This window comes from Euleptes europaea, chromosome 5 (genome assembly GCF_029931775.1).
Source record: "Euleptes europaea isolate rEulEur1 chromosome 5, rEulEur1.hap1, whole genome shotgun sequence".
Lineage (NCBI taxonomy): Eukaryota > Metazoa > Chordata > Lepidosauria > Squamata > Sphaerodactylidae > Euleptes > Euleptes europaea.
In genome coordinates, this window is record NC_079316.1 from 62,117,620 (window position 1) to 62,144,230 (window position 26,611).

The following is a 26,611-nucleotide window of genomic DNA, read 5'->3' on the forward strand; positions in this document are numbered from 1 at the left end:
TTTTTTAGTGACAGAAGTAGACTCACCCATTGCCATTTTCACTGATGCTGTGCTGTCTGTAGTTTCAGGAACCCATGAAGGTGATGTTCTGTGGATTGCCATGGCAGGCACACATCAAATATGGGCCCTCATATTGGAGAGTGGAAAGCTACCCAAAGGAAGGTAAGCTAGAATGTTAGACTGGTCAACAGAACCTCTTGTCAGCAATTGATAAGCAGAATATATTGTCCATTTAGGTGTAATTTCTGGTTATATCTTTCTATATTCTCATTTCAACATATGCTGTTAACTTACCCAGACTCCTCAGGAAAACACCTAAACAATTTTGATTAATTTGTATTACTGAAGCTCCTGCTTCTACCAAAACAGGTATAGTTTTTGGTTGGCATTTTTTGCTTTGTGTAACTGGAAAGTCAGGAAGGAGAGGGGAAAGAAAGAAATGCCAGCTGGTATTCTTAGTGGAGCTTCAGTAGCAGCAGAAAAGTCTTAATACTCCACAGTTTTGATGACACTAAAAAAAATATTTATTCTCTGTTCTAAGAATTCCAGTTATTGCCTTATAAATAAACTCATAAAGTATAATTTGGTGTTATGTTGTACTTTATTTTGAGAGATGCACCAAAAACTTTGGATTATGGTTCTGTTGCAATAGTTTCCAGTTGTTGTTGTTGGTTTTTTGTTTAATGTGGTCCATTTTCTCCTTAGTGACTTAAAGAAAGGAACCTGCCTCCGCTTTGCTGGGAGTGGCAATGAAGAGAACCGAAACAACGCGTATCCCCACAAAGCAGGCTTTGCCCAGCCTTCTGGTCTCTCCCTTGCTGCTGAGGGGCCTTGGAACTGTCTTTTTGTAGCTGACAGCGAGAGTAGTACTGTGCGAACCATCTCAATGAAAGATGGAGCTGTGAAGCATCTTGTAGGAGGAGAGAGAGACCCAATGGTAATAATCTGTATGGGGGGTATGTGCTGTTTTTGCCTCCAGTCCTATTCAAGCCTAATTTACCAAGTAGGTTCATGGTGTGGTCACTTAATTTGGCTATTCATATCTTAAATGTATTGAAGGAGTGTCTCTTTCTCAGCTAGGATAGCATTTGGTAATACAAATGTTGGTCACTGGGAAAATGCTACTTAACCATGACCTGCCTTTCCAAAGTCTTACAGTTGCTTTGTATGTGTTGGATGGAGATGATCACGAAATTCCAGGTAGCGCGTTGTTGCAGCTTTTCTAAGGCTACACTGAGGAAAAGGAGAATTTTCTTGTTCACCTCCCCTTTCCCCAGCCACATATGTAGAGGCACAACTAGCAGAGATGGTTAATGCATTAGGAAGAGTTCCATTTGTTGCAGAATAAAAAGATAGTGGTAAAAGCCATTACAAGGAAGAACTATCGATAAGTGGCCTCAAATGCCTTTTAAACAGAACGGCAATAGATAAATGAAAATTAAGTAAGGATATAGACAGACACCCCAAACAGCAGAAAGAAGAATTCTTTTCAGAATTTTGTGGCTGGGGAAAATACAGTGGTTCAGATGCCGAAAGACCATGTAGTACAAGTACTCACAGCAGGTAGAGAAACTGCATGTTTCAATGCTCCTGCTGTAACTGGAAGTCAGGGTTTAAGGCCATTCATAACTGATGTTTCTTCAAGGATTCAACTTTAGATGGACAGGGAGATTTTTACATGAAGCATCATGTTCTTCTAAGTGTTTGAGCTGGTGCTGGGAATTTTATGTAGGAAGGGTTTCCCTGGTGAGTGATGTAGTGATCATCACTAGCAATGGATCTAAGAAATAATTCACACATTCCACCAAATAACAGTCACTTGACAACATTTGGCAAGTTCACATTTGATTTGGATTTGTGTCGATAGCTCAGAAAAAATATTCCTATATTTTGTCCTGTTTTTGTGGTTAGGAACGAACATTCATGTTCTAGAAGGTTGTATGAAAAAACCCTCTAATGACAGATTTTTTTCCCTTGGAAAAAAGAATTTATTTGCCTTTGGTGACGTTGATGGAGCTGGGATAAATGCAAAGCTGCAGCATCCCCTAGGAGTAGCCTGGGACAGGAGACGAAACCTCCTTTATGTTGCAGATTCCTATAATCATAAGGTGAGCCTGCATAATGAATTACTCTAAGCAATATGCATTTCATATAATTATCACTACTAGGAAGTCTGGTGCCAGATATTCAGTTGTATAAAAACTGTGTTTGTCAGAGTAGACAAATGTATGTACTTTAGTTTGTAAATTCTTACAGTTGCTTTATGGTTTTTCCTGCCTCTCTTTTGCAGAAATCTCAGTAAAACCACTTGAAATCATTAACCATTTAATAAGTGTGCATGAGTATACATACTAGTAAATAACATTTGAATGTCCTGCTGCTGTTGATCGGGATTGTCTTTCTAATGTATTGTAATGGAATGTAGCAAAAAGGGAGGACGGTTAGATATTTGTATAAACATACAAACATTCTCAGTGAAGATAAAGGGCATGCTCAGGCAGGTTCACATTTCACTCCAACTACAAAAGTGTTTCCAAGTGCAGTTCTTTGTTTCCACTCACACCCCCTGAGTGAATAGTTGGCATTCCCTGATATGGGGGAAAGTAAAGAAGTACACTTAGTGACGGTGTTGAGGTTTCATGTCAGATGTCTTCTGAAACTTAACAAGTTCTGCTGTTCTACAAAGGTTTTTTCAGATTTCAGCTTAGGGACCACTGGGAATAGAACCGGTCACTTAGCTCCATCACTTTGTATAGCCATACCCTTGATTCCATTTCTTTCGATCATGTCTGAATGTGGAGAAGAGAGAACAATCATACAGGGGAGGGAGAAAGTTAAAGTCAGTCTCACCTTCTGAAGTAGGCATCTGAATATAAGAGACATGCACATCAGTAAATGCAAGTTTGCACATACATTTTATATGTTGATGTGTATCCATCAAACAACAAACATGTAAACACTGAAAATATGGTAGGTGAAGTGTGGTTAACAGAATGTCAGACTGTGACTGGTGAGTCCTGTGTTCAAATTCCCGCTCAGCCTCAAAAGTCTGATTGGATGGCCTTAGGCTAGTCACATGTTCTCGGTTTAACCTGTCTCACAGAGATCTTGTGAGAATAAAGATGGGAACCCAGGCTCCACCTTATACTCCTTATAGAATTAAAATTGTCATGAATAAGACAAAAATCTTTACTGACCACATGGCTATGATCACCATATGCCAGTCAATCTTATTTAATGGCTCTCTCATGACTTCAGTTGTGTGAACTAATTGGGTTGTCATTAACCAGTTTAGTACTTTGTGCAGCTTGATTGTAGCTTTAATTTTATTAGTGATAAAATACTTTGTTTCAAACCTCCTGGTTGTGCAGTCCTTGCAGTTCCATCATCTTTATGGTGATTCAAGTTTGAATCTTGAACTGGGAGTTCAGACTTGCTAGTTCCTTCTAAAACTCTCACTGTTATGACTCTTATGATAAAGTAAAACAAATATTCTTTCATGATTTACGAAGTTTTCTTCTTTTTCTCCCCCTCCAGATTAAATTTGTAGATCCTAAAATGAAAAATTGTGCTACACTGGCAGGTACAGGAGAAGCAGGCAATGTCATCGGCTCCAACTTCACTTCATCAACTTTTAATGAACCCGGAGGCCTGTGCGTCGAAGAGGGAGGGTGTTTGCTCTATGTTGCCGACACAAACAATCATCAAATTAAAGTGCTAGATTTAGAAACCCAAATCGTTTCCCTGGTAAGTCACTGTTATAAAACTTTATATGGCAGTTTATACTCAGAATAAATTATTTGAGCTGTGTTTTCTTTCATCATCTCTCCTAACGCAACTGCCTGAGTGGCATGAAACATAGCTGATGTATGTGTTCCTTGCAGTAAATGCATTCCTATGATGTTTTATAATGGTCTGGCAAACAGGACAGCGTTTGTGTTGAGGATATCCTGTTAGGCTTAAAATAAATGTTCCATCTGTTTGAGAGGCTGGGGAAGGACAGTAGGGCAATTAACATGAGCAGAGTCGCTCAGAACCTTTTAGAATTGGTTCAATATAGGGACCATGCCCCTGCTTAGTGTATTTGCTGCATGACCTTGATCCTACTCCATGGTATGTCTGAGGTTAAGGATAGTACTAATTGTAGAATTCAGAGAGAGCCTACTCTGGATGGAGTTCTGTTCCCTGGTTTGCCCTCCCTGATGCTTCCTCAAGAACTGTGATCTGGCCCCAATGATCCATAATGTGGTCGCTTGCAGGCTCAATTGCTATAATGTAATAATTGCCCTTGAAGGGAGTTCAAAAACTTCATTTAGTCCAGTATGCAAAGGCAAGCTTGCTTGTTGGAGTAGACTATAGGCAGCATATTGTTCCAGTAGTCCCAATTCCTTGGCTCCATCATCAACCAAAAGGGAGACTGCAGCCAAGAAATCAGAAGGAGATTGAGATTGGGAAAGGCAGCCATGAAAGAGCTAAAAATGATTCTGAAGTATAAAGATGTGTCATTGGCCACCAAGATCAAGTTAATTCATGCAATCGTATTCCCTATTACTATGTGTGGGTGTGAAAGCTGGACATTGAAGAAAGCTGATAGGAAGAAAGTAGATTCCTTTAAAGTGTGGTGTTGGAGGAGAGTGTTACGGATACCGTGGACTGCCAAAAAAAACAAATCAGTGGGTTATAGATTAACTCAAGCCTGAACTGACCCAAGAAGTTAAAATGACTAAACTGAGGCTATCATATTTTGGTCACATGAGACAACAAGAGTCACTGGAAAAGACAGTCATGCTAGGAAAAGTTGTGGGCAGCCGGAAAAGAAGAAGACCCAACAAGAGATGGACTGACTCAATAAAGGAAGCCACAGCCCTCAATTTGCAAGACCTGAGCAAGGCTGTCAAAGATAGGACATTCTGGAAGACTTTCATTCATAGGGTAGCCATGAGTCGGAAGCGACTTGACGGCACTTAACATACATCACACACACATTTGAATAAATTGCTTTCTATACAATGTTTTTTAAAAAAAATAATTTTTAACTTTATTTTTTTAAACCCAAATAAAATGCAATACAAGAGTCTAGAACAGAAAATAACTAAAAACATCAACAAGAAGATATACAAGCACAAACTAACTGTATATTTTGTACCAAAAGAAATTCCATTTTACAAACGTTTTGGACTCTTGGCCATGTATAAGTCGCATTAGTTTACTCAGATGAATATACTCTGATAGCTTCTCCAGCAACTCCTCCTTCTTTGGGATAATGTTTTTCTTCCGGTTTTGGGCAAGAATTAACCTTGCCGATGTTACTGCATCAAGCACAAATTCATGGTCTTCTTTTGGAAGAAAATCCAAGCAAGTCAACAAGAAAACCTTAGGGGCGTCATGGTATCTCTTTCTTTATACCTTGTGATATCACCATAGTAATCATGTCCCAGAATTCTACTGCTCTGCTGCATTCCTACCATAGGGTCGCCATGAGTCAGAAGTGACTTGACGGCACTTAACACACACAGTCCCAATTCTAGTCCCTATTCAGGGTGTGTTTTTTTTTTAACCTCTAAAATCCTTTACAGCCTAGGACCTGGATATTTAAAGAACCACCTGCTTCCATACAGTCCTGCCTGGATATTGGATTTTGCATTTCAGGCCCTTGTCCCTGTCCGCGTGTCTTCTGAGGTAAGGCAGGTGGCCATGAAGGATAAATCCTTTTCAGTGGTTGCTAAAGTTGCTCACAGGGCTAGAGAACAATGTTCTACCCCTTTAATAGACTTACTGTGCAGAAATGAGCAGCTGAAGTTTTTTCATGGCATGGAGATAAATAACATTTGGTAAACAACATCCCATTAACGTTTTTTTCTCCAGGCAGTTGGCAACCCTAGTGTTTTCTCCCTAGCTTTGGATGCCTTCCCATGTTCCTTTTGCCTTTATTTGACAGTTTTTTAAAAAAATGGTGTGTTGTTCCTGCTTGTTAGTTTCTGTGTTGTTCTTGTTGTTTTCAGTGTATTTAAGGTTTTCAGTTGGTAAAAACTTAAATAAGTTGCTGCGTCTGGTTTTAAATATTGTGACTCTGCTACTTTTATTTTACAAATTTGATTACATTTCATTTTTAAACCTGCCTGAAAATGTGTTGGGTTTTAGTATATTTGGTGGGTGATACTTTATTAATGATTATATTTGGTTTGTTGTTTAGTTTTAAAAAAATTGTTACTGGCTCATGCGCTGTGGTGGAGAGGCGTATACAAATATTTTAAATAAATAAAAAGAGAGCTCCACAATTTATGAGCAGCCACTGAGAAGGCTTTTCACCCAGGTCCCTGCAAGACACATCTGTGACAGTGTGGGCCCCTGTAGAAGCCCCTGGGATGAATTCAGAATACAGACAGGAACATATGGGTAGAGATGGTCTCTTCCAACTGAAGCTGCTTAGGGCTTTAAAAGTCAAAAGTGTCACTTTGGATTTAGCTCAGAAATCCACTGGGAGCCAGCGCAGTTGGTACAAAATTGGTTGGTGCAGTTGGTACAAAATTGGCTTATTGAAGTGAGTTCCACTTAACATTCTGGCTGCCGCATTCTGGACCATCTTCAAAGGCATCGACCACATTACAGTTGTCCGGTCTGAATGTTACCAGCATGCATAATTCTTACCCAGCCTATAGCCCTTCCATATTATCTGGATTACGTTTCAGTTCACCTTCAGACATTGGCTTAGCACTTTCACTACCTTCTTGAAATTAAAGGAAAGATAGAGCTGAGCACTGTCTGCATGTTGATGGTAACACACCCCAAATCTCCAGATGACCTCCCCTCAGAAATTTCTGTAAAACGGTATAGGGGATAAGATGGAATGCTGCAGGCCAAAAGGCAGAGGGAATGGGTCGAAGGGCACAGGGAAAGTCCCCAGCAGTCATATTCTGAGTCAAAGAATGATGATATTTGGCAACGTCATAATATTTTAAGGCTCTGTAACTTCTGACGAGTCACAATGTAACATTGCGCTACACAGAATCTGTGGAGGATAAAGTCTAAGAATATGTATGCCTACTTTTGAGAGCCCATTTGGAAATTTGCTAAAATTTCAGCGCTTTTGTGAAATTTAGCTCCTGTTCCGGCTCGTACTAATTAAAACTGCGCAAACCGCAATTGAATCAGAAAGTTACAGGCAACCAAACATAAATGTTTGCTTTATGCACCGTTTGCAATTACATGTCATTGTATGACAAGCATGCCTGAGAATGCTGTTTTATACCTGCAACACTGCTACTGAGAAGTTCCTTCTGTGTGCAGTGTATCCTGAGTAGAACTAATCCAGACCTAGCAGCACTCTTTTTGTAGCTCCTAACGCTGGAGGAAAAGGAGTTCATACAGCAGAAGGAAGATTACAGCTGCAGCATTTTCAAATTCAGAGGATGTTACACTATTTGAATTTTAAGAAAGCTTTTAATAGAATATGAGCAAATGACACTGTTCCTTGACTTCAGTTAACATTACAGCAGATTTCAGATTTTGGCTGTGCTTTATGAGGCAGAACAATTCAAAGGAAAATTGTATTCATGAGAATGCTTGGTTCCCAACCAGTGTGTGGCTGCCACTTCCTCAGTAAATATAAATGCATTTTGTAAAATCTAACGTCCCTCTTAAACGTCATCCACCATACAAATAACATGCATTTAGGGGAGGACACATGGTTCAGTGGTAGAGCATATACTAAGCAGGCACAGGTTCCAGGTTCAATTCCCGGCATGCCGTTAAAAGAACTCAGCTGTCAGATATTGAAAGACCTTCCTCTGCCTGAAACCCGGAGGAATAACCAATACTGGCTTAGATGGGCCACTAGTTTCACTCCATATAAGGCAGCTTCATATTCATAAGCTTGTTTAAATTGAAATTCCACCATTGCCAAGAGTACAGTGTAATACCACAACCACAGAGGAGAAATTGTAAAAGTTAAGTTGCCTAACGCTAGAAACATTTTCAACATCTAGAACAAATAGTCGATCCTTTATCCTAAACAGTTAGCTTTAAGAACTATTTGAGCTGAATATCAATTTAGACTACAAAGTATGTGCATCTAAACAAGTCAAAACTGCCAGGAGAAGTAATATTTATCTATCCTTTGTTTGGCTTGAAAGCTGACAAATATACTGGAAAAGTCTAAACTGTGCCAGATTCTATAAACTCTGATTTCCTTAATAGTAACTTGTAGCAACATCTTTTGTTTAAAACACATAATTCATGTGGTTTTAAAATGTTTAAAAAATGAGTGACTGGTTAAATGGAGCACTTCAGTTTGCAATAAAGAAGACATTTTGTGTGTTTGATCCCACCTGTTGTTCAACCAATTTAGGATTTGATTTAGCAAAAGCTGATATGCAACTCTTATTCTCAAGCTCCCTGTGCACACGGGTGTTGCCTACAGGGAAATCCATATGCATGAGACTTTTCCTATTTCTGGCAGTGTTCAGGAGGGTCTGCTGTGTACAGAGATCCAATGAAAGAAGCTGCTTTGGGGGGCAGGGGGGAGCTTATATTTGGCAAGAGTTCTGTGTTCACATGGGAAAGTCTAAAGAACTTTGGATATGCTGAAGAATTATGATTCATTACACTCTACAGACAAACATTTAACTACGGTTTTCATGTGTAAAGATGTACTAACTTCAATTGTTACATCTAAAAGTCAGTAGCCCTCTAAATGTACAGAAGAGGTTTATAGCTCTTTCAAACAGAAGAAGCCTAACATGTATAATTATTTCATTAATTTTTTTTGTTTGACTCTTTTGAATGAAAAAAAAATCATGTTTTCAGCTTAAGATGCAGTTTCTTTACAAATGAAGATCCCTTTTTGTTTCTTTGATAGCTACCTCTTGTGAATGTAGGAACACTGGATACTGTAGATGGTCCAGTTGTGCAAAAGAGTGCTACGGCAAGACTACCAAAGCTGCCTAAATCTGCTCCAAATCTTCAGCTACCTTCGTTGGCTGTAAGCCCTGGACAGGCACTTCTGTTTGTGTTAAAACTCAGCCTTCCGCCAAATACCAAGCTGACTGAAGAAGCACCTAGTTCATGGTTTCTTACATCAGAAGGTAAAGAGCTCCTATTAAGAATTTACATATACTTAGCAGATTTTTGCAAAATTCTGTTGTTATCTTATTCAAGGTGACTGTTTCAGTGAATTGATTTTGAAGATAGTAAGCTACATCCTAAGCATAAAATCAATATTGAATACACAATGATCTACTGGTCTCCGAACACTTACCAATGTCTACAGAATCAGAAAGTGACAAGAGTTTATATAGCAGTTATTGGTTGGTTTCTCACTTAGAGCGCATTCCTGACCTGGGGGGAGGAAGCTCCATAGGAGCCGGCGTGACCCCGTGCCAGTGTAAGTCCCCATTTAACCCAGGTTAATAGGCATTTATGCTGTCCTGGGTGGCACACATGCCAGCCCCGGGACATCATGCACAGCCTCCCGCTGATGTTTCCCGACGCTGGTGTCCTGGGAGGTGGTCCCGTGGCGGTTCTGGGGACAGAGCTGCCTTTAGGCAGATTCCTAACCCCTTTCAGGCTGGGAACACCTCCTTTACCCTTACTGTGAGTAACACCACCTTTTTAGGTGGCGTAGCCCCGTGGAACGCTATGGAGCGGTTCCATGGGGCTCACAAATAAGGGCAGCATTCTGGCTTGGGGGGGGGGCTGGATCCTGCTGTGGAGGCGGTGCAGCTGTGTCGCCTCCAGTCACTGCTTAACATCTACCCCCCCCTCAGGAATGGGCTGCCCAAGTTGAAGTCAGCATTCCGAAAATGTGGTTGTGGCTACCACCCAGTCATCATCACACCTCCATATTTGCATTCCATTGGAAATTCCTGTCATTTTGTCATTGGAATTCACATACCATAGTTCGACCTTACAAATGAATTAGAGCCATAATATCTGCAGGTTGGTCCTGGGCATGTGTATTCAGAAGTAAGCCCTGCTGATTTCCACATCCTTAGCTTACCCAAACTAAATTGCATCTTCACACTATAGAGGAAATATAGAGGTATAATAACCTCTCCCCTCAATATTGATAGAACCTTTTTGTTTTCCAGGTAGCGAGTGGTTGCTTTATGAACAGAACGCATCTGGAGAAATTGAGGACATTACCAGACAACCTGCAATCTCGTTGCGGATACCCATGAGTTGCCTGTCTGCTGAAGTTGTACTGTCAATCATTGTGTGCCTCTATTACTGTAGCAAGGGCAGCAGTGCATGTATGATGAAAGGAATCACATTCCACCAGCCTTTACATATAGCTAACGCTAACCATGGCAGCACAATTCCAGTTGAGCTGACGTATGCATTTTAATTGAACCAAAATGAAGGAAGAAGCTACGCTCTTAATTTCTACTGCCTAATGGGTTTTTAACTCAAGAAGTGTGTGTGCGGGATAGGGGGGGTGTTCACTCCTGGTCTTCCAGAAAAGTGTTACAGTAAATTCACTTACGGAATTCACTTCACCTTGAAAGCCTAAAATATCTCCAGTGTGCTTTATCATATGAAATTGAAAACCTTGTGCTGAATCGTGAAACTAAATTCTAGCCTTTGTTTCTTTATAGTATAAGCAATAAATCTGAAATGGGTTCGCATCACTGTGAATAGAGGGTTGATCTTGAGCAAGAATATCACCAGAGTTCACCTTTGGAGGTTCGGTCTTATTGATTTAACATAATACATTTGTTCTGTTTGTGGCCAAACCTGTTTTGGGCTCAACACAAACCTAAGTATCTTTGACTAGATTATTGCAAAAAAATATAGTTTGCTTCTCTGGTTTATAAACCTTAATTTTTCTCATCATAAGATGAGGTATTTAGAAACCAGTGTGAAATGAACCTAAAATGAGTATAGGCTTATTTTGGTAAGAGCTGTTATATGAAAACTAACATTTATGCCTTATATGAAGATCACATTTCTGTGCAAGGTCTAGAAATAATGGTAGCAGAGCTGGTTGCACTAAGAGATAGGAAATGCATCTATATAATGGTATTTTATATCTTGTTTTTCTAATTTCTGTGCCCATTTACATATCTTGGTGAAACTTCAAAAATGACATGTTTTAATGACCTGATGTAAGCTTTCTTAATTTTTTTGGCAGTACTGTGAGAAAGCCAAAAAGACATTAACCATGCTTTGCACCAATGCCAGAAGTTATTAAAGTTATTATTAAATCATGACTGACCTTACTAAAATACTTTCATTGCCTTCATTGTACTTTATAGAAAGCATTGGAGTTCAACAGTCCTATTTATATTTGCGTGTTATTGGGAAGGGCTCACCCAAGAGTATGCATCATCATTGGTAGGTTATAATTGGGTAAATTATTCTGAGTGCTGCAAAAATGGTAATTGACAGAAACTGCTGGTTGTAGGTACTCCTGAACCAAAGTGAAATTAAATGGATTTGCCTTTGAATTTGTTGGAATATGATCACCATCCTTGGTAAGAAAAAAACCAAAAAAATGTCAAAGTGAACAAGTGCATTTTTGAAAATTCATATTTTAGAAAAAAAACACATTTTAAGAAACTCTTCTGCATATGACTATACCACAGCAGCATTCCTGTGTAAAAGCTAATCAAATTCATATTTGTATTAGTTTTTAATATCCTTTCCGCAGAATTTGTTTGTGGATAGCCCACCTTGGTGGTTCTCAGTGAACTGAAAGGCAAGATATAAAATTTGCAAATAAATAAATCCCAGTACCTGGGAACAAGCAGCTCAAAATATTGGGTGAAAACATCTCCTTTTCTATTGAAAATGTTGCTGAAGAATTATCAAAGGTTTCTGTTTGAAGGGGGGACCATATGGTGATATACGGCTTTTCCTTCCTCCTTAAGATCACTTGCCAGCATAGCTGAGAGTTAAGAGGTCACTTGGATACCAAAAACAACAGTTTTCTTGCCAGAGCTGTCTACCATTTGAATATTTCAGCAGCCTTTTATCTTTCAAGCCAGGATTCTAAACTCCTTTAAGCTCATGTGTATGACAGATTAAAAAATGAATTCCACATCTATTAGCTATTTGTTTTAATTTAATGGTTACACCTTTTACATAGGGAGAAACAAGGCTAGTCTAAAAGGTGACTTCTCTCTCCTCTTTGAATAATGTAATAGTCCTCATCCTTCACAGGTTTTTTTAAGCCACCTTAGTTAAAACCATGTTCATGGAAAAGTAGTAGATGCAACATGGCAGCCTTTATTGGTACTTGGGTTTCTTTGTAATTGTGGTTATATTTTCATCTGTATTTTGGGGACTTGCACATTATTCTCACTCTTTTAAAATACTTAATCTTTACACTTGTTTCCAAACAATTTGTCAAAAGAAGAGGTTACTAGAGGATAACATCCATAGATTCATGAGTACAAGCTTTTTGATGGTGATTTCCCATTCAATCATTGCTCAGTCTTAAGCAAGAGGAATCAATTAGCAGTGGAATGCCAATGATTAACAAAATACTTTATTGTGGGACCAAATAGTTTTCTCTCTTCTTTTTCATGAATAAAAGTGTACATATTGCTTTAGTTAACGTGGAAGCCAATAAAGATAGGTGATAATTTGTAACAGCAGCTGCATTCCACAAAAATGCCAGAAGTTGCATCATCGTTTGTCTTGTCTCATTCCCATTTCGTTTGTTGATCTGGAAAATCTGCCTTCACATTTAAGTGAAACTGATAACTTTCCCCCTGACCTAGACGGAGATATGTGATCCTGCATTACATTGCTGCTGCCTAGTACAGAAACTGTTTCTATAGATCTATTTTTATCTTTGATTCCACATTCATCTAGTTTGCAGCTGATTGTGGGGGGTGGGGTTTCATGAAAAGATCAAAAACAGCTAGGGAGGATTTAAGGCTTTAATGATCCTAAATATTTGTAATTAAAACAAATGTAAGAACAAACATACTAATTAGCTGAAGTGCTGGATAAGAAGATAGACAAAGAACAGCCTTGCTGGATCAGACCAAGAATCCATTTACAACCTGTTTCCAAGCTGATATTTGTAGGATACCTAAAAATAGGAGGTAACAACCTTATATTGGTAACATACAGTAGAAGGCCTCTGACAGTTTCCAGCCACTGTTCCAGGCCCACTTGCATGGTATGAAATCCTCAAGGATTTGAGTGGGGAGCCTCACTTTCCCCTGTATCCCCCTCCCCACACTATTTCTGCTTTCATTCCCCTTGGCAACCCCCATATCCTTATTCTCACCTCAGCCATTCACCAACCTACTTCTTATCTGCCTCCCATCTTCAGCTATATTTATTATTTATTTACTTCCTTTATAACCCACCTTTCTCCAGTGGGGACCAAAGCAGCTTACATTATTCTCCCTTTTTATCTGCACAACAACCCTGTGAGGTAGATTAGGCTGAAAGTATGTGTCTGGTCCAAGATCACCCAGTGAACTTCCACAGAATGATGGGGATTCAAACCTGGGTATCCCAGACCCTACTCTGAAGCTCTAAAAGCTACATCACACTGCCTTTCATAGGGTGGCTGCTGTTGAACAGTAGCAATCAGCCAGACCTAGGTGAGTCATGCAAGTTGAGCGGTATTACTAGGAGTTTATTAAAATAGAGGTAGAATGAGAGGTACAAATAGCAAATAGCTCTAAATTGGCTGAAGCTTCTATTATACTGGACATTTGTTAGAAAAATATTTACACTATCATGTGTAAAGCAACCCATAGAATAGGCAAAACTGGATCTTACTCCAAATCCGTAACCTAGCAAAATTCTGCAGAATCTTGTTGTATGATCAAGAATTACTTACCTATCCAGCTAGATGCCTGGAAGATTCTCTGTACCTTTTCAGCAGCATATACCCTGACCAGTGGGTAGATTTGATGTTTCAGAGGGAGGGAAGTCTCTTCTTATCTTAGCAGTTAAATATTGAACTAGCAGATAAAGACCACAGTTCTTTAACTGTTTGTAATTTTAGGCACACAGATTAAAGGGATTAACAGTGAAATCCTAATCAGGTAAACCATTCTAAACCCATTGATTTCAATACATTTGGAAGGCTATAACTCTGTTTAGGATTGCAGTGGAACAGCTCTCAAAAGGAAAAAGACACCCTCAATTTCTGTTCCTCTGTTCAACACAAATCTGGACAATGCCCCCCAAAAACGATGTATCATGGGATTAAGTCATTAGTTCAGGAACTTCAGAGGCAGGGCGGAGTTCAGCTGAATGAATAGCTTTGCAGAATCTAGAGATGTTTATCTCTACTGAAATTTTTTTAATCAGCTGTTTAATCGTGCTGGAAAAATGTTGATTGTTCAGGAATGTAGATAGAGCAGTTGGCTGCCTAGGAGCAGACTGGAAACAAAATACGAAGCAGTGGTGATGGCGGCTAAGAAATGTTATTTCTCTGCTACTTTTGCATCAGCTAGTTCACAACCATCCCAATTGTTTAAGGTAACATGACATCTGCTGACTTCATTGCATCAGGACCAGACAATTAGTTGTGACATCAAGAATATGCTCTGATTGAGTTGCTGACTGTAACATAGATCCATAAGAAGAACTGACTAATACACTGCCTATTCTGTTTATGGATGACTTTGACCCAATTTCCATGATGAATGTTGACAAGCTCCTGGGATCAGTGAAGACTACTTGTGCCCTGGATCATTGCCCATCCTGGCTTCTAAAATCATGTAAAGACCACATCAATAAATCCTTAGTATCTATTATAAACCAATCATTAACACGGCATCTTCCCTCGACCACTAATAGTATATTTGGTTTTATTGACCCCCAAAAACATTCAGTTTGACATCAATATGAGTATCTTACAAGAATGCGAAAAAAAGATCCACTAACTTGCAAAATAGTAGTTGCAGGGAAAATGTCTGCCTCTACAACTAATAGCGTATTTGACTTTATCAACCTCAAAAACGTTTTTTGACACCAAGATGAGCATCCTACAAGAATTTTAAATATTTCAATAACCATATCTGTGTTCTTGAAAATGGTGACAACGGAAAACCTGTATGTATATATGTGTGTGTATATACACACACACACACATATGGGGGGGATCCAGGACTAGTAAATTGCTTCCTGACCCCAAAGTGGCAATCGGCATTACATGCCCAGGGTAATGCTGATTGCCACTTTGGGGTCAGGAAGCAAATTTTCCTCCAGGCCAGATTGGCCAGGGATCCTGGAGATTTTTTTGCCATCTTCTGGACATGGAGCAGGGGTCACTGGGGGTGTGGGGGGGGGAGGTAGTTGTGAATTTCCTGCATTGTGCAGGGGGTTGGACTAGATGACCCTGCAGGCCCCTTCCAACTCTGCTTCTAATAGGGTCTACCAAAATGAAAGGGGACAACAATGTACTCAAGATACAGTTTCGGTCTATTCCTCAAGCCTGAGCAAAGCACTTGGTTTCCCCCAGATCCTGAATATAAGGATCATAAGGCCCCAAGGCAAAAGCACTCATGGATGGGACTTTGCACTTGCACAGTACAAGATTGCTACTTGTGCAAAGCAGCTCAACATTGGCAATGACTCCTCACTTAGTGGAAGGGATGCATTGGCTCCAGCACTATGTGAGGTATTATTTAATAATGTGTCTTAAAAATACTTGCTCCCCCAGTAATGATCTTTACCACTGCTGTTTCCTTCAGTTAGCTTTTTAGAGCACCCCTAACCCAATTTATTATTTTCTACATTCCTCCAAATTAGGAATGTAGGGACTCACTGTAACTGTTTTCACTTCTTTGCCATGGCACTATCAGATTATGATTTGTTGCATTAAGTGTTCTAACAATTTTTCTATTTTAAGTGACATTTTATGGATGTGTTTCTGATGCACTGAAGGTTGCCAGCCTCCAGATGGTGGCTGGAGATTTCCCGCTATTACAACTGACCTCCAGGCGATACAAATCAGTATATTCCCGCTCCAGGCAAAAGGGGGCATCTTGAAGCTCGGGTTTTCCCACCCTTTGCTCGGGGAGAGGCAGGACTAAAATTCTCATTTCCTGTCTCTTGGGCGGGAAAGCCTCCAACTCCCAGTTTCCCTCCTGCCTTTGCGGGGAGTAGCACGCAGTAGCAGAGCTCCTCTACTACTACCTACCTTTGTCGTCTTCTCTGTGTTAGTATTTCTCTGTCTGGTTGTCCTTCTTGCGTTTACTTCTTCTAAAAAAAAAAATCTACTCTCTGTCCTCTCCTGTCTCTGCCTACCGCCCGCTGCGACCCAAAATGGCGGCCGCAGTAAAAGACGTCCCCAGAGAGGATGATTTACTGTCTCTGAAGGACTACGATCCTTCCCTCCGACCCCAGGGAGCCCAGCCTCCGGAGGATTTCTCCGTCAGCCGCCAAGGCGGGCTCTCGGAGCACAAGGAGCCCGGCGGCGCGGCAGCCTCCACTTCAAAGAAGTCGGGAAAGGCAGCCTGTAAGCGAAAGCATACAGGCGCCGGCGGCTCCTCAAGCTCAAGCCGAAAGCGGCGGCAGGACCCAAAGCCCTGCTCGGGTGTCCAGCCGGCCGTTTCTTCCGACCTCTCCTCCTCCTCCCGGTGCGTGGAGCAGTCGGCAGGCAGCAGCATGCAGCAGCCCCGGAGTTCGCCGGACGGTAATGTACCCGTCCCCGGGAACCCACAGGAAGGGGGGAGGACCTTTACCATTGAAGAAATGGAAGCGGTCATAGAAAGGGTTTTGGAACGTAGACAGGCTAGGCAAGCGGCCCACTCTCAACCTCCTCCCCTAGCCCAGCCTCCAGCCCATAGCCAGCCTCCAGCCCAACCTACGGCCCCACAGCATAGGGGGCAGGGCATTCCCCCACCCCCCTCCATGGAGAATGAACCTTGCTGCAGCCACTCCAGGAATTTCCAGGGGCAAGCGGGGGAAGCTTATTCCACCTTCTCCGAGGAGGATTATAGAGAGGAAGGCGAATATGACTCTGACTCTGAGGTTGCTATTAATCCTGGGGAAGAGCAGCCTAGGCTGTTCTCTCCAGAAGATTACCAATACCTATTATCTAAAGCTCTCATCGCCCTAGAGCTCTCTGAGCAGCCTCAACCTCCACCTAAGCCAGACGACACTGCTACCAAGGTTTGGCCTGTTGGTACCAAGGATTACTTCCCTCAGGGCACTCCCCAAAGTAGGAGGGTCCCTCTACCAGACTACTTTGTTAGACTCATTAGAGCAGAGTGGGAAAAACCTACCCAAAACAGACAATTTTCCTCCTCCATCAAGAAGTTATACGAGATGTCTCCCCCAGCCATGGAGCTCCTCAGCCTACCGGTGGTAGATGCTCCAGTAGCCTCCCTCCAGTCACCAGATGGCCTTTCTGAAGAGGGAATAGGCACCATTAAGGACCAATTTGACCGAAAAATTGAGTTTCTTTCTAGAAAGGTCCATGAATCTACAGCCCTCACCATTCAGGCCACGGCTACTGCAGCCATTATTGCCAGGGCCTCTATAGCATGGGCAAAGAAGGTCTCACAACTGGTTATGGGGGCGGATAGGAGAGTGTCTGATGGCATGGAAAGGATTATTAAAGCTTCTTCCTTCCTCGCCGATGCATCGCTGGATGCCCTTTCCTTCTCGGCCAGATCCATGTCCTCAAATGCCGCAATTCGCAGAGCACTATGGCTCAGAACCTGGCAAGTCGACTCCAAATTCAAGACAGTCCCTTTGTCCTACCCTCTACAAGAGGGCAAGTTGTTTGGAGACCGCCTGGACAAGATGTTGGCTGAAAATAAGGATAAGAAACGTACCATGCCCAAAACTTCTAAAAAGGAATCAAAGGGATTCTCCCATTTCTTTCGTTCTGCACACACCCTCCATCGCTTCCGACCAGATCAGAGACGTTCATGGACCAACAGCAACAACAGCAACAACCAACAATTCCGAAGGCAGGGACGTTTCAACCGTCCACCTCAGCAGCCCCATTTCAGAGGAGACAAGTCGGGCAAGTTCCAGAAACCTAACAAACAGTGACTACGGACCTGTTCCTGTGGGCGGAAGACTTCAACACTTCTACCCACAGTGGGCGGCCTCTCAGACGGATGCCTGGGTGTTACAGTTGATTCAAAACGGCTACAAAATCGAATTTTGAAGCACTCCTCCAGACCGCTTTTTCCATTCCCCAAGAGCACTCTTAGACACAAAGCATCTTCGAACCATGGCTGCCATAGACCATCTGCTAACCATTGGTGCAGTGGAAAGAGTACCTCTTCAAGAACTGCAAACCGGAGTGTACTCAACCTTTTTCACGGTCCCGAAGAAAAATGGAGATTGGAGGGCCATACTAGACCTAAAATTCCTGAACAGGTATGTGCCCACAAAACACTTCAGGATGGAGACCCTTCACTCCATAATAGAGGCTCTAAAGCACGGTGCCTTCATGACATCTATCGATCTAATGGAGGCATACCTCCATGTGCCAATCCACAAACTTCACCGACGGTACCTCAGGTTCGCATATGACGGAATTCACCTCCAGTTCAAAGCCCTCCCCTTCGGCTTGGGTTCCGCCCCCCGAGTGTTCACCAAAGTCCTGGTGACCCTCATAGCGGAGCTTCGTCAGGAGGGGATACAAATTCATCCATATCTGGACGACCTACTGATCTGTGCTCCATCATTCCAGCAGTCTCTATCTCACACCGACAAGGTACTCCACACTTTAGAAGACCACGGATACCTGGTAAACTACGACAAGAGTCTCCTACAACCGTCACAGACCATACTGCACCTAGGTGTTGTCATCAACACGGCCTCAGACACCATCATTCTTCCAGAGGACAAGGTTTCCAAGATCTCCACCCTTGCCTCTCAGTTATCCAAGGCCTCATCGTCTCGTCTCCTTACTCTAGCCAGCCTACAAGGTTTGATGATTTCGTACACTCCAGCAGTTCCCTGGGCTCGCTTCCATGCGCACCCCCTCCAGTGGTTGTTGAGACCCTACCAACATCTCATCACCAGAAAAATCAACAAGGTCATTCCGTTGAACCAACGGACCAGGACAAGCCTCAAATGGTGGAGTCGTCCAGTCAATCTCCGGGGGGGCAAGCTGTTCATACTGCCAGAACCTATTCAACTGTTCACAGATGCATCCCTCCAGGGTTGGGGGGCAACCCTAGGAAACGAGATGGTCCAGGGTACTTGGACACAAGAAGAGGCAAGATTTCACATCAATCTCCTCGAATTAAGAGCGGTACGCCTGGCCTTGCTCCACTTCCACCGGCAAGTCCATACCAAGAACATTCTCGTTCGAACGGACAACATTTCTACAAAGGCGTATGTAAACAAGCAGGGTGGATCCAAGTCAACCTCCCTCCACCTAGAGGCCGAAAGGATTTTCAGATGGGCAGAGAAGAACCTCCTCCACATTCAAGCAGAACACATTCAAGGAGTCCAGAATATTCAAGCCGACTGGTTGAGCCGACGGACTATAGACGAGGGGGAGTGGTCCTTATGTCAACAGGTATTCCAGATGATCAACCAGCAACTTGGCCCTCTTCAAGTGGATCTCTTTGCGTCGGGCCAGAACCACCTACTCCCTAGGTTCTTCTCCCGCTTCTTCCATCCAGATGCGGAACAAGTGGATGCTCTACTAGCCCACTGGCCATCCGGGATTCTGTACGCCTTCCCTCCTCTCCCCATCCTTCCAAGAGTGATCAGGAAGATTCAGACGGAGAAGGCCCTAGTGGTACTCATTGCACCAGATTGGCCACGTCGCCCTTGGTATGCGGACTTAAGGGCTATGTCAGTTCGGAGACCTTGGCGTCTACCATCGCTTCCCAACCTTCTCCAGCAGGGACCCATCATTCATCCCAACCCTGCTTGGTTCAAGCTCAACGCGTGGACATTGAGAGGTTAACTCTCTCCCGTCTAGGTCTGAGTGATGATGTCATTGCTACCATTATCGAAGCCAGACGACCTTCCACACGCAGGGTATATGAATACACCTGGAGGACTTTTGTCAGATGGTGCCGAAGGAAATCCAAAGATCCTTTTAAGGTGGACCTTCCATCCCTACTAGCCTTTCTGCAGGACGGAGTAAAACAAAGCCTCAAGACTAATACCCTACGAAAACAAGTCTCAGCTATAGCGACATTGGTCCCTTTCCTGGATGGTTTTCCTCTAGCAACCTATCCACAGGTTAGGGCATTCCTCAAAGGAGTATGTCAGACACAACCTGCTCCAATACATAGGTTTCCGTCCTGGAGCCTTAACCTGGTTCTTCGGGCCTTAACAAAACAACCTTTTGAACCTTTAAGAGAAGTTCCACTTCAGTTCCTGGGCATGAAAACCATTTTTGTCACTGCGGTCACCTCGGCAAGGAGAATCTCCGAGCTTGGTGCCCTCTCGATCAGAAAAGAGTTATGCTCTTTCCAGAAGGATAAAGTTGTGCTCCGCCTTGATCCTTCTTTCATTCCTAAGGTCAATTCCACCTTCCACAGGGAGCAGGAAATTTATCTACCTTCATTTTGCCCAAACCCTAGTAATGCAAAAGAAAGAGAATGGCACACATTAGACGTCCGAAGGGCTATTAGAATTTATATCAGCAGAACAGAACCCTTCTGAGGCTCTCTTTATCTCGGTTTCGCCTCCAAACAAAGGCCATCGCTTATCAAGGCCATCCATAGGTCGAGCACTTAAACGCTGCATCTCCGAAGCATATCGGAAGAGTACTCTTCCAACTCCGACGGGGCTCACTGCCCACTCAATCCGAAGCGCAGCCACTACAGCGGCAGTGAACAGACACGCTTCAGTAGACGAAATCTGTCGAGCAGCCACCTGGTCGTCAGTCTCAACCTTCATTCGCCATTACCGCATCAATAGCTACGCCTCCGCAGATGCGGCCTTTGGGAGAAGAGTCTTACAGCACATGATCTCTGAAGGGGAAAATTAACTCCCACCCGGGAAATACCTAAGCTCTTGGACATCCCGAGCTTCAAGATGCCCCCTTTTGCCTGGAGCGGGAATGTAGCCCTGTTACTCACCGAGAGGGCTCTTTCCGCTCCGAGGTAAAGGGGGCATCTTGCCCCACCCATTTAAGGGGCAGGTATTACCTACTGATAATCTTTTTTCCCCTCTGTTACTCTAATAGTCTAGGTCACAAACAAAGTTCATTGACAGTTCCTCTACTAAGTGGACACATGTCCGTCTTACACTAGTTACCCTGATTCACTAGGGCAGATCCATAGCTGATTATTCCATACTACACTATGTTTGTTTCATTATGTGTAACTATGGTGTTTTTTCAATGTTCAATATGTTCCATTCCCTGTTGGGTTGTGGTTATCAATGTTTTTTCTCTCTAGTTTATTCTTCCTGTCTCTAGCATCCGGCTTCTTGGAAAACTGGAAGTTGGAGGCTTTCCCGCCCAAGAGACAGGAAATGAGAATTTTAGTCCTGCCTCTCCCCGAGCAAAGGGCGGGAAAACCCGAGCTTCAAGATGCCCCCTTTACCTCGGAGCGGAAAGAGCCCTCTCGGTGAGTAACAGGGCTACAATTTCCTCCCCTGGAGAAAATGGCCGCTTTGGCAATTGGACTCTATGGCATTGAAGTCCCTCCCCTCTCCAAACCCCACCCTCCTCAGGCTCCACCCCCAAAACATCTAGGTATTTCTCAACCCTAATGCAAACATTAGGGCCTTGATATCCCAGAATTCCCTATGAAGGCAGTAGATTACTTCCAATCACAACTCCAAGCAAAGTCGCGGTACTTATACTGGGAAGGAAAGGAAAGTCTTGGTCCCAGAAATATATCTGGGGAACACCTGTGTATTTACTTGCAAAGTCCACACTGTCTAGTGATCAGAAGTTTCTTTTTAAGGTTAAAACAAAAATGTTTTCCTGCAAACAACTGTGCTTATTTTTCCACAGTGGGAATGCCCCCTGCTGGAATAAGACACCGCACAATCCTAAACACAGTTACTTCAACACACATAGAACTGTCTTATACTGAATCAGACCACTGGTCCATCGTCAGTATTAACTACTCAGACTGGCAGCAGTTCTCCAGGGTCTCAGGCTGAGGTCTTTCACATCACCTACTGCCTGGTCCTTTCCTGGAAATGCCAGGGGTTAAACCTTGGACCTTCTGCATGACAACCAGATACTGTACCACTGAGGTACAGACCCTCTCTATATGGACTTAGAATGGTATAACTATTTAGGATCACGCTGCCAATTACGTAACTAAGAGTAGATTAGTAGGAACATGCTAAATAGTAATACCTTTGGGGGAACAAAGCTTTTCATGTGCACCTACAATTTGAAGTTCTGTATTTGAGTTTGAAATTGCCCGAAATCACTGGTGTTTTGTTGTTTTTAATAGTCTGGTGGCTATCAGTGCAAATCTTATGTATACATAAGCCAGAAATCCTCGCTCAATACTGCTGTCTGATAATTTCCTTTCTCTGGTTTAATGGTCATTCATTCTTAATCCTAAAGAATTTGTTTAGCATATATGTACCTTGTTTCTTCTTTTTGCCGGATACAGCATAAAAGCTTCATTCCACAGTATGTAGGATCTGCAAGAAATTAGATGTCACATTTTTTCCCTAAGATTGCCCACTGTTATATAAGAGTAAATGCCACTGAACAGTGATACTTGCTTCCAAATAAACAGCCATAGGACTGGGCTGTAAATTATCTACTGAAATACAAGGCAACTCTGCCATGGGATGTTTAGGTCTTTCCATCACTCAGGAACGGCCCAAGTGTTTGATTAGGCAACATTTCTGGCATTTCATATGAATTCACATTCATGATCTATTAGTGGAACTGCTAGTTGGCTTCAAAGGTGATAAAATCTAATTAGAAAGAAAAATATACAATGGGCTAGAGATGAAAGGAAGTTGACATAAAAGCTGATTTTGTGCATTTAATATTTCTTTAAAATTTAAGCACTCACTGCAGAGAGCTACTTGTAAAAAATAAAAGGCTGCATTCCGTTAGATTCTAATGATTTTGAGTTGCTTCAAACATTACAAACCCTATGAATAGGGTTGCCAACCTCCAGGTAGTAGCTGGAGATCTTTCGCTATTACAACTGATCTCCAGCTGATCAGTTCACCTGGAGAAAATGGCCACTTTGACAATTGGACTCTATGGCATTGAAGTCCCTCCCCTCCCCAAATCCTGCCCTCCTCAGGCTCCACCCCACCCACTTGAAATGGATACATAATTTCATCAAAACCAAATTAACGCTCAGTGCACAACTTTTGGCATAAAAATCAACAACGTTGATGGCAGAGTCCACCAAAATTACATTAGTGGAATGCCTAGTGGAGTAACTCTGTCTTACATACCGTGAGGAATGCAGAGAAGTCTCACAGGACATGCGTCTCCTCAGACAAAGCATTCCACCAAGTCAGGGCCACAATGGAAAAGGCCCTCACCCTTGTTGCACTCAAACGGGCAAATCAAGTGCCCGGCACCACCAAAAGCCCACATGCAGCAGAACAAAGACACCATGGGGGGGGGGGGGTAATAACAGGAGAGGTGGTCCTTTAGTTATGACGGTCCCAGACCATTTAGGTCTTTAAAGATTAGTGCATCTGACCCAGAAACCAATTGGAAGCCAGTGCAATGGCCCCAAAATGGTCTGTATGTGTGCATATTTATTTATTTTATTAGATTTTTTTATCTAATTAGGAAAGGTTGAAGGCAGTGGGAAGAGAGGAAGACCTAACACGAGATGGATCAACTCAACAAAGGAAGCCACAGCCTTCAGATTGCAAGACCTGAGAAAAGTTGTCAATAATAGGACATTTTGGAGGTCATTAATTCATAGGGGTGCCATAATTCAGAAGCAACTTCACGGTACATAACATGTACACATATAGATAAAAGTACAAATATTAAACATCCTACTGAAATATACAAGAGATCACAGCACAACAACTTCCTCCCTGTCTTTCATTTATGTTGTGTTGCTATCATATTACCGTATGTCACTGAATAATATAGAGAGAACTATGCTAAGCAATAAGAACTTTGTGGAGAGGAAGTGGAGCTTTCCTTTTCTGTACTAATTTTGAACTAAAAAGTCTGAGTTCAACTAGATTTTTAAGGTGCTGTACCAATTGAATTAATGCATGCTAATAATAATTGGGACTTGTTTATATGTCTAGATTTTTCTCCTTAAAAAAATCTATTTAAAGCTATTATTTTAGAAAGAGGCTTCGCTACAAACCATTGCCTCTTCCAAAGAACTGAAAACTCATTATTAGCAGTCAAATTTGCTGACAGATATGATTATATTTAAATAGTGCTGTCAAAGATCCCTGTCACCTACAGTATGTTAAAAGACTATAAATACTCAGGATTTACCTTCAAATGATCTTTATCTGACCTACAAACGCACATCCCACCACACATACTAAGTTTCTCAAGTAGGAAAATTTAGGTGGGGGTTGAGGAGGCTTATTTGGAGTATTTCATTATCAAAAACATTTACTTTACTATATTTTAGGAGCCCCATGGCGCAGAGTGTTAAGCTGCAGTACTGCAGTCAAAAGCTCCACTCACGACCTGAGTTCGATCCCAATGGAAGTTGGTTTCAGGTAGCCGGCTCAAGGTTGACTCAGCCTTCCATCCTTCCGAGGTCGGTAAAATGAGTACCCAGCTTGCTGGGGGTAAAGGGAAGATGACTGGGGAAGGCACTGGCAAACCACCCCGCAAACAAAGTCTGCCTTGGAAACGTCGGGATGTGACGTCACCCCATGGGTCAGGAATGACCCGGTGCTTTCACAGGGGACCTTTACCTTTACCTTTTTACTATATTTTAGACTTATACCTCACCCCTCACAGGGCTTGGGATGGCTAAAAACAGTACAATGAAGAATCAGTCAACAAAGATAAAACATAAAAAATCTTAAAATACAAGATAGTAAGATAATATCCTAACAGACATAAAGCATAATCATTTGACACCTGGTATCCTATATCCCAGACTGCTATCAAAAACAGGTAGCACTGCTAATAGGGTGGGAAACTGGTCTTAACCCTCCTCAATAGAATGCCTTGTGGAGCAACTCTGTCTTACAGGCCCTGCAGAATCTGGAAAGGTCCCACGGGGCCTGGATGTCCTCTGGCAGAGGGTTCCATCAGGCAGGGGCCACTAATGAAAAAAAAAACTCTAGCCCTCATTGAGGACAGTTGAACCACCTGTGGGTTGGGCACCACCAGTAGACCATGTGGAGAAAAATGAAGTGTTCTTGGGTGGTCATACAGGGAGAGGTGGTCCTGTAGGTATGAAGGTTCCAGACCATTTAGAGCAGGGGTCCCCAACCTTTTTGAGCCTGTGGGCACATTTGAAATTCTGGAACAGCATGATGGATCCAGCAACATAATGGTTGCTAAAGGAGGGGAAGCCAGCCCCAAAACGATTGCCACAGCTTAACTCAGTAACACAGCATAGATCCTTGTGCTGTGGTGTGGCTACTGCCAAAGCAACATTTTTGAAAATCTGCACAACCAATCAAATCACCAATAGTCAATCAGAGGCCTTGCTGAGCAAAAGCCCTAACTGGCCCCATTCATTTCCTAAAAACATGTGGCTGGCACCAGAAAAGGTGTTAGCGGCTGCTGTGGCTCCCATGGGCACCACATTTGGGACCCCTGGTTTAGGGCTTTAAAGGTAAGAAGTAGCACCTTGAACTTGACGTGGAAACCAATAGGCAACCAGTTCAGCTGCTTCAGTACAGGCTGAATATGGGATGACCACAATGTATTGGGGAACAGCCTAGCAGCCACATTCTGTATAACCTGAAGTTTTTGAAGCAGCTTCAAGGGCAGCCCTGTATACAGCAAGTTGCAACAGGCCAGACTAGAGGTGTGCATTCAGCTAAAGCCCACTAAACCACACTGATGGTATTCCTTCTTTTAATGAATGTGCGACCTACAGCTCTCCAAAGTGGCTAACAGCATATATAAAAACAGAATAAATTCATAATGAAAATAATCATCGAACGATAAAATTAGAACCATTCAAAACAAGAGCAGACATTGGTGGCATCCGGACATCACAACAGGTAGTGATTGAAACATGATTGGGCACAAAGGCATCTTGTTGGCATGCTCAGATGCCTCCTCCTTGGTTACATCCCAGTTTAGAATCCCAGCACCAGGCAGGTAAATCTGCTCAGGGGGCTTCATTTGGACATCATGGCAGATTGGAGCTTACTCAAACTCACAAATTTTTAATCAAGCTCCATGTAAGAAAGAAGGGAGGAGTGAGGGGAGAGTATAAGCATGCTAGCAAGCTGTGCTTGTGTCCACCTGTAGTTTAATTGCAGCTTGCCGTAATATCAGTAAACAAATCATAGCTCTTATCCCACCAGCCCACCCCCATCCAAGCAGACTGAGCAAAGCGTGTACAAAATGTTCTGTGTTCAGTTCCACAAGGAGGAAATCCAGCAGTGTTGGCAAGAGCATTCTCAACCATCTACATTCCAGTGTTGGGATTTGTTGTTGATTTTATTAAAGTTTTACCTTGCAGGACTGATTCTTGAAAATACTGAAATAACTTTCCTCAATGGTAGTGCAGAACATGGAGGCTCAAGGTTAATTGGGAAAGCTTAAACTGCTGTATATGCTATGATCTGTCTA

General features: G+C 42.5%; 1 protein-coding gene across 1 annotated transcript in view; it reads left to right on the forward strand.

Annotated features, from left to right (window-relative positions):
- NHLRC2 (NHL repeat containing 2) overlaps positions 1–10,345 on the forward strand; it is a 43,054-nt gene extending 32,709 nt beyond the window's left edge. Inside the window, exons 6-11 of the mRNA XM_056849455.1 lie at positions 63–162; positions 706–937; positions 1,986–2,108; positions 3,538–3,747; positions 8,858–9,083; positions 10,089–10,345. Of these exons, the coding sequence (XP_056705433.1) occupies positions 63–162; positions 706–937; positions 1,986–2,108; positions 3,538–3,747; positions 8,858–9,083; positions 10,089–10,345 (1,148 nt within the window). The remainder of the gene's footprint in view (positions 1–62; positions 163–705; positions 938–1,985; positions 2,109–3,537; positions 3,748–8,857; positions 9,084–10,088) is intronic.
- Positions 10,346–26,611: the final 16,266 nt, after the last annotated feature.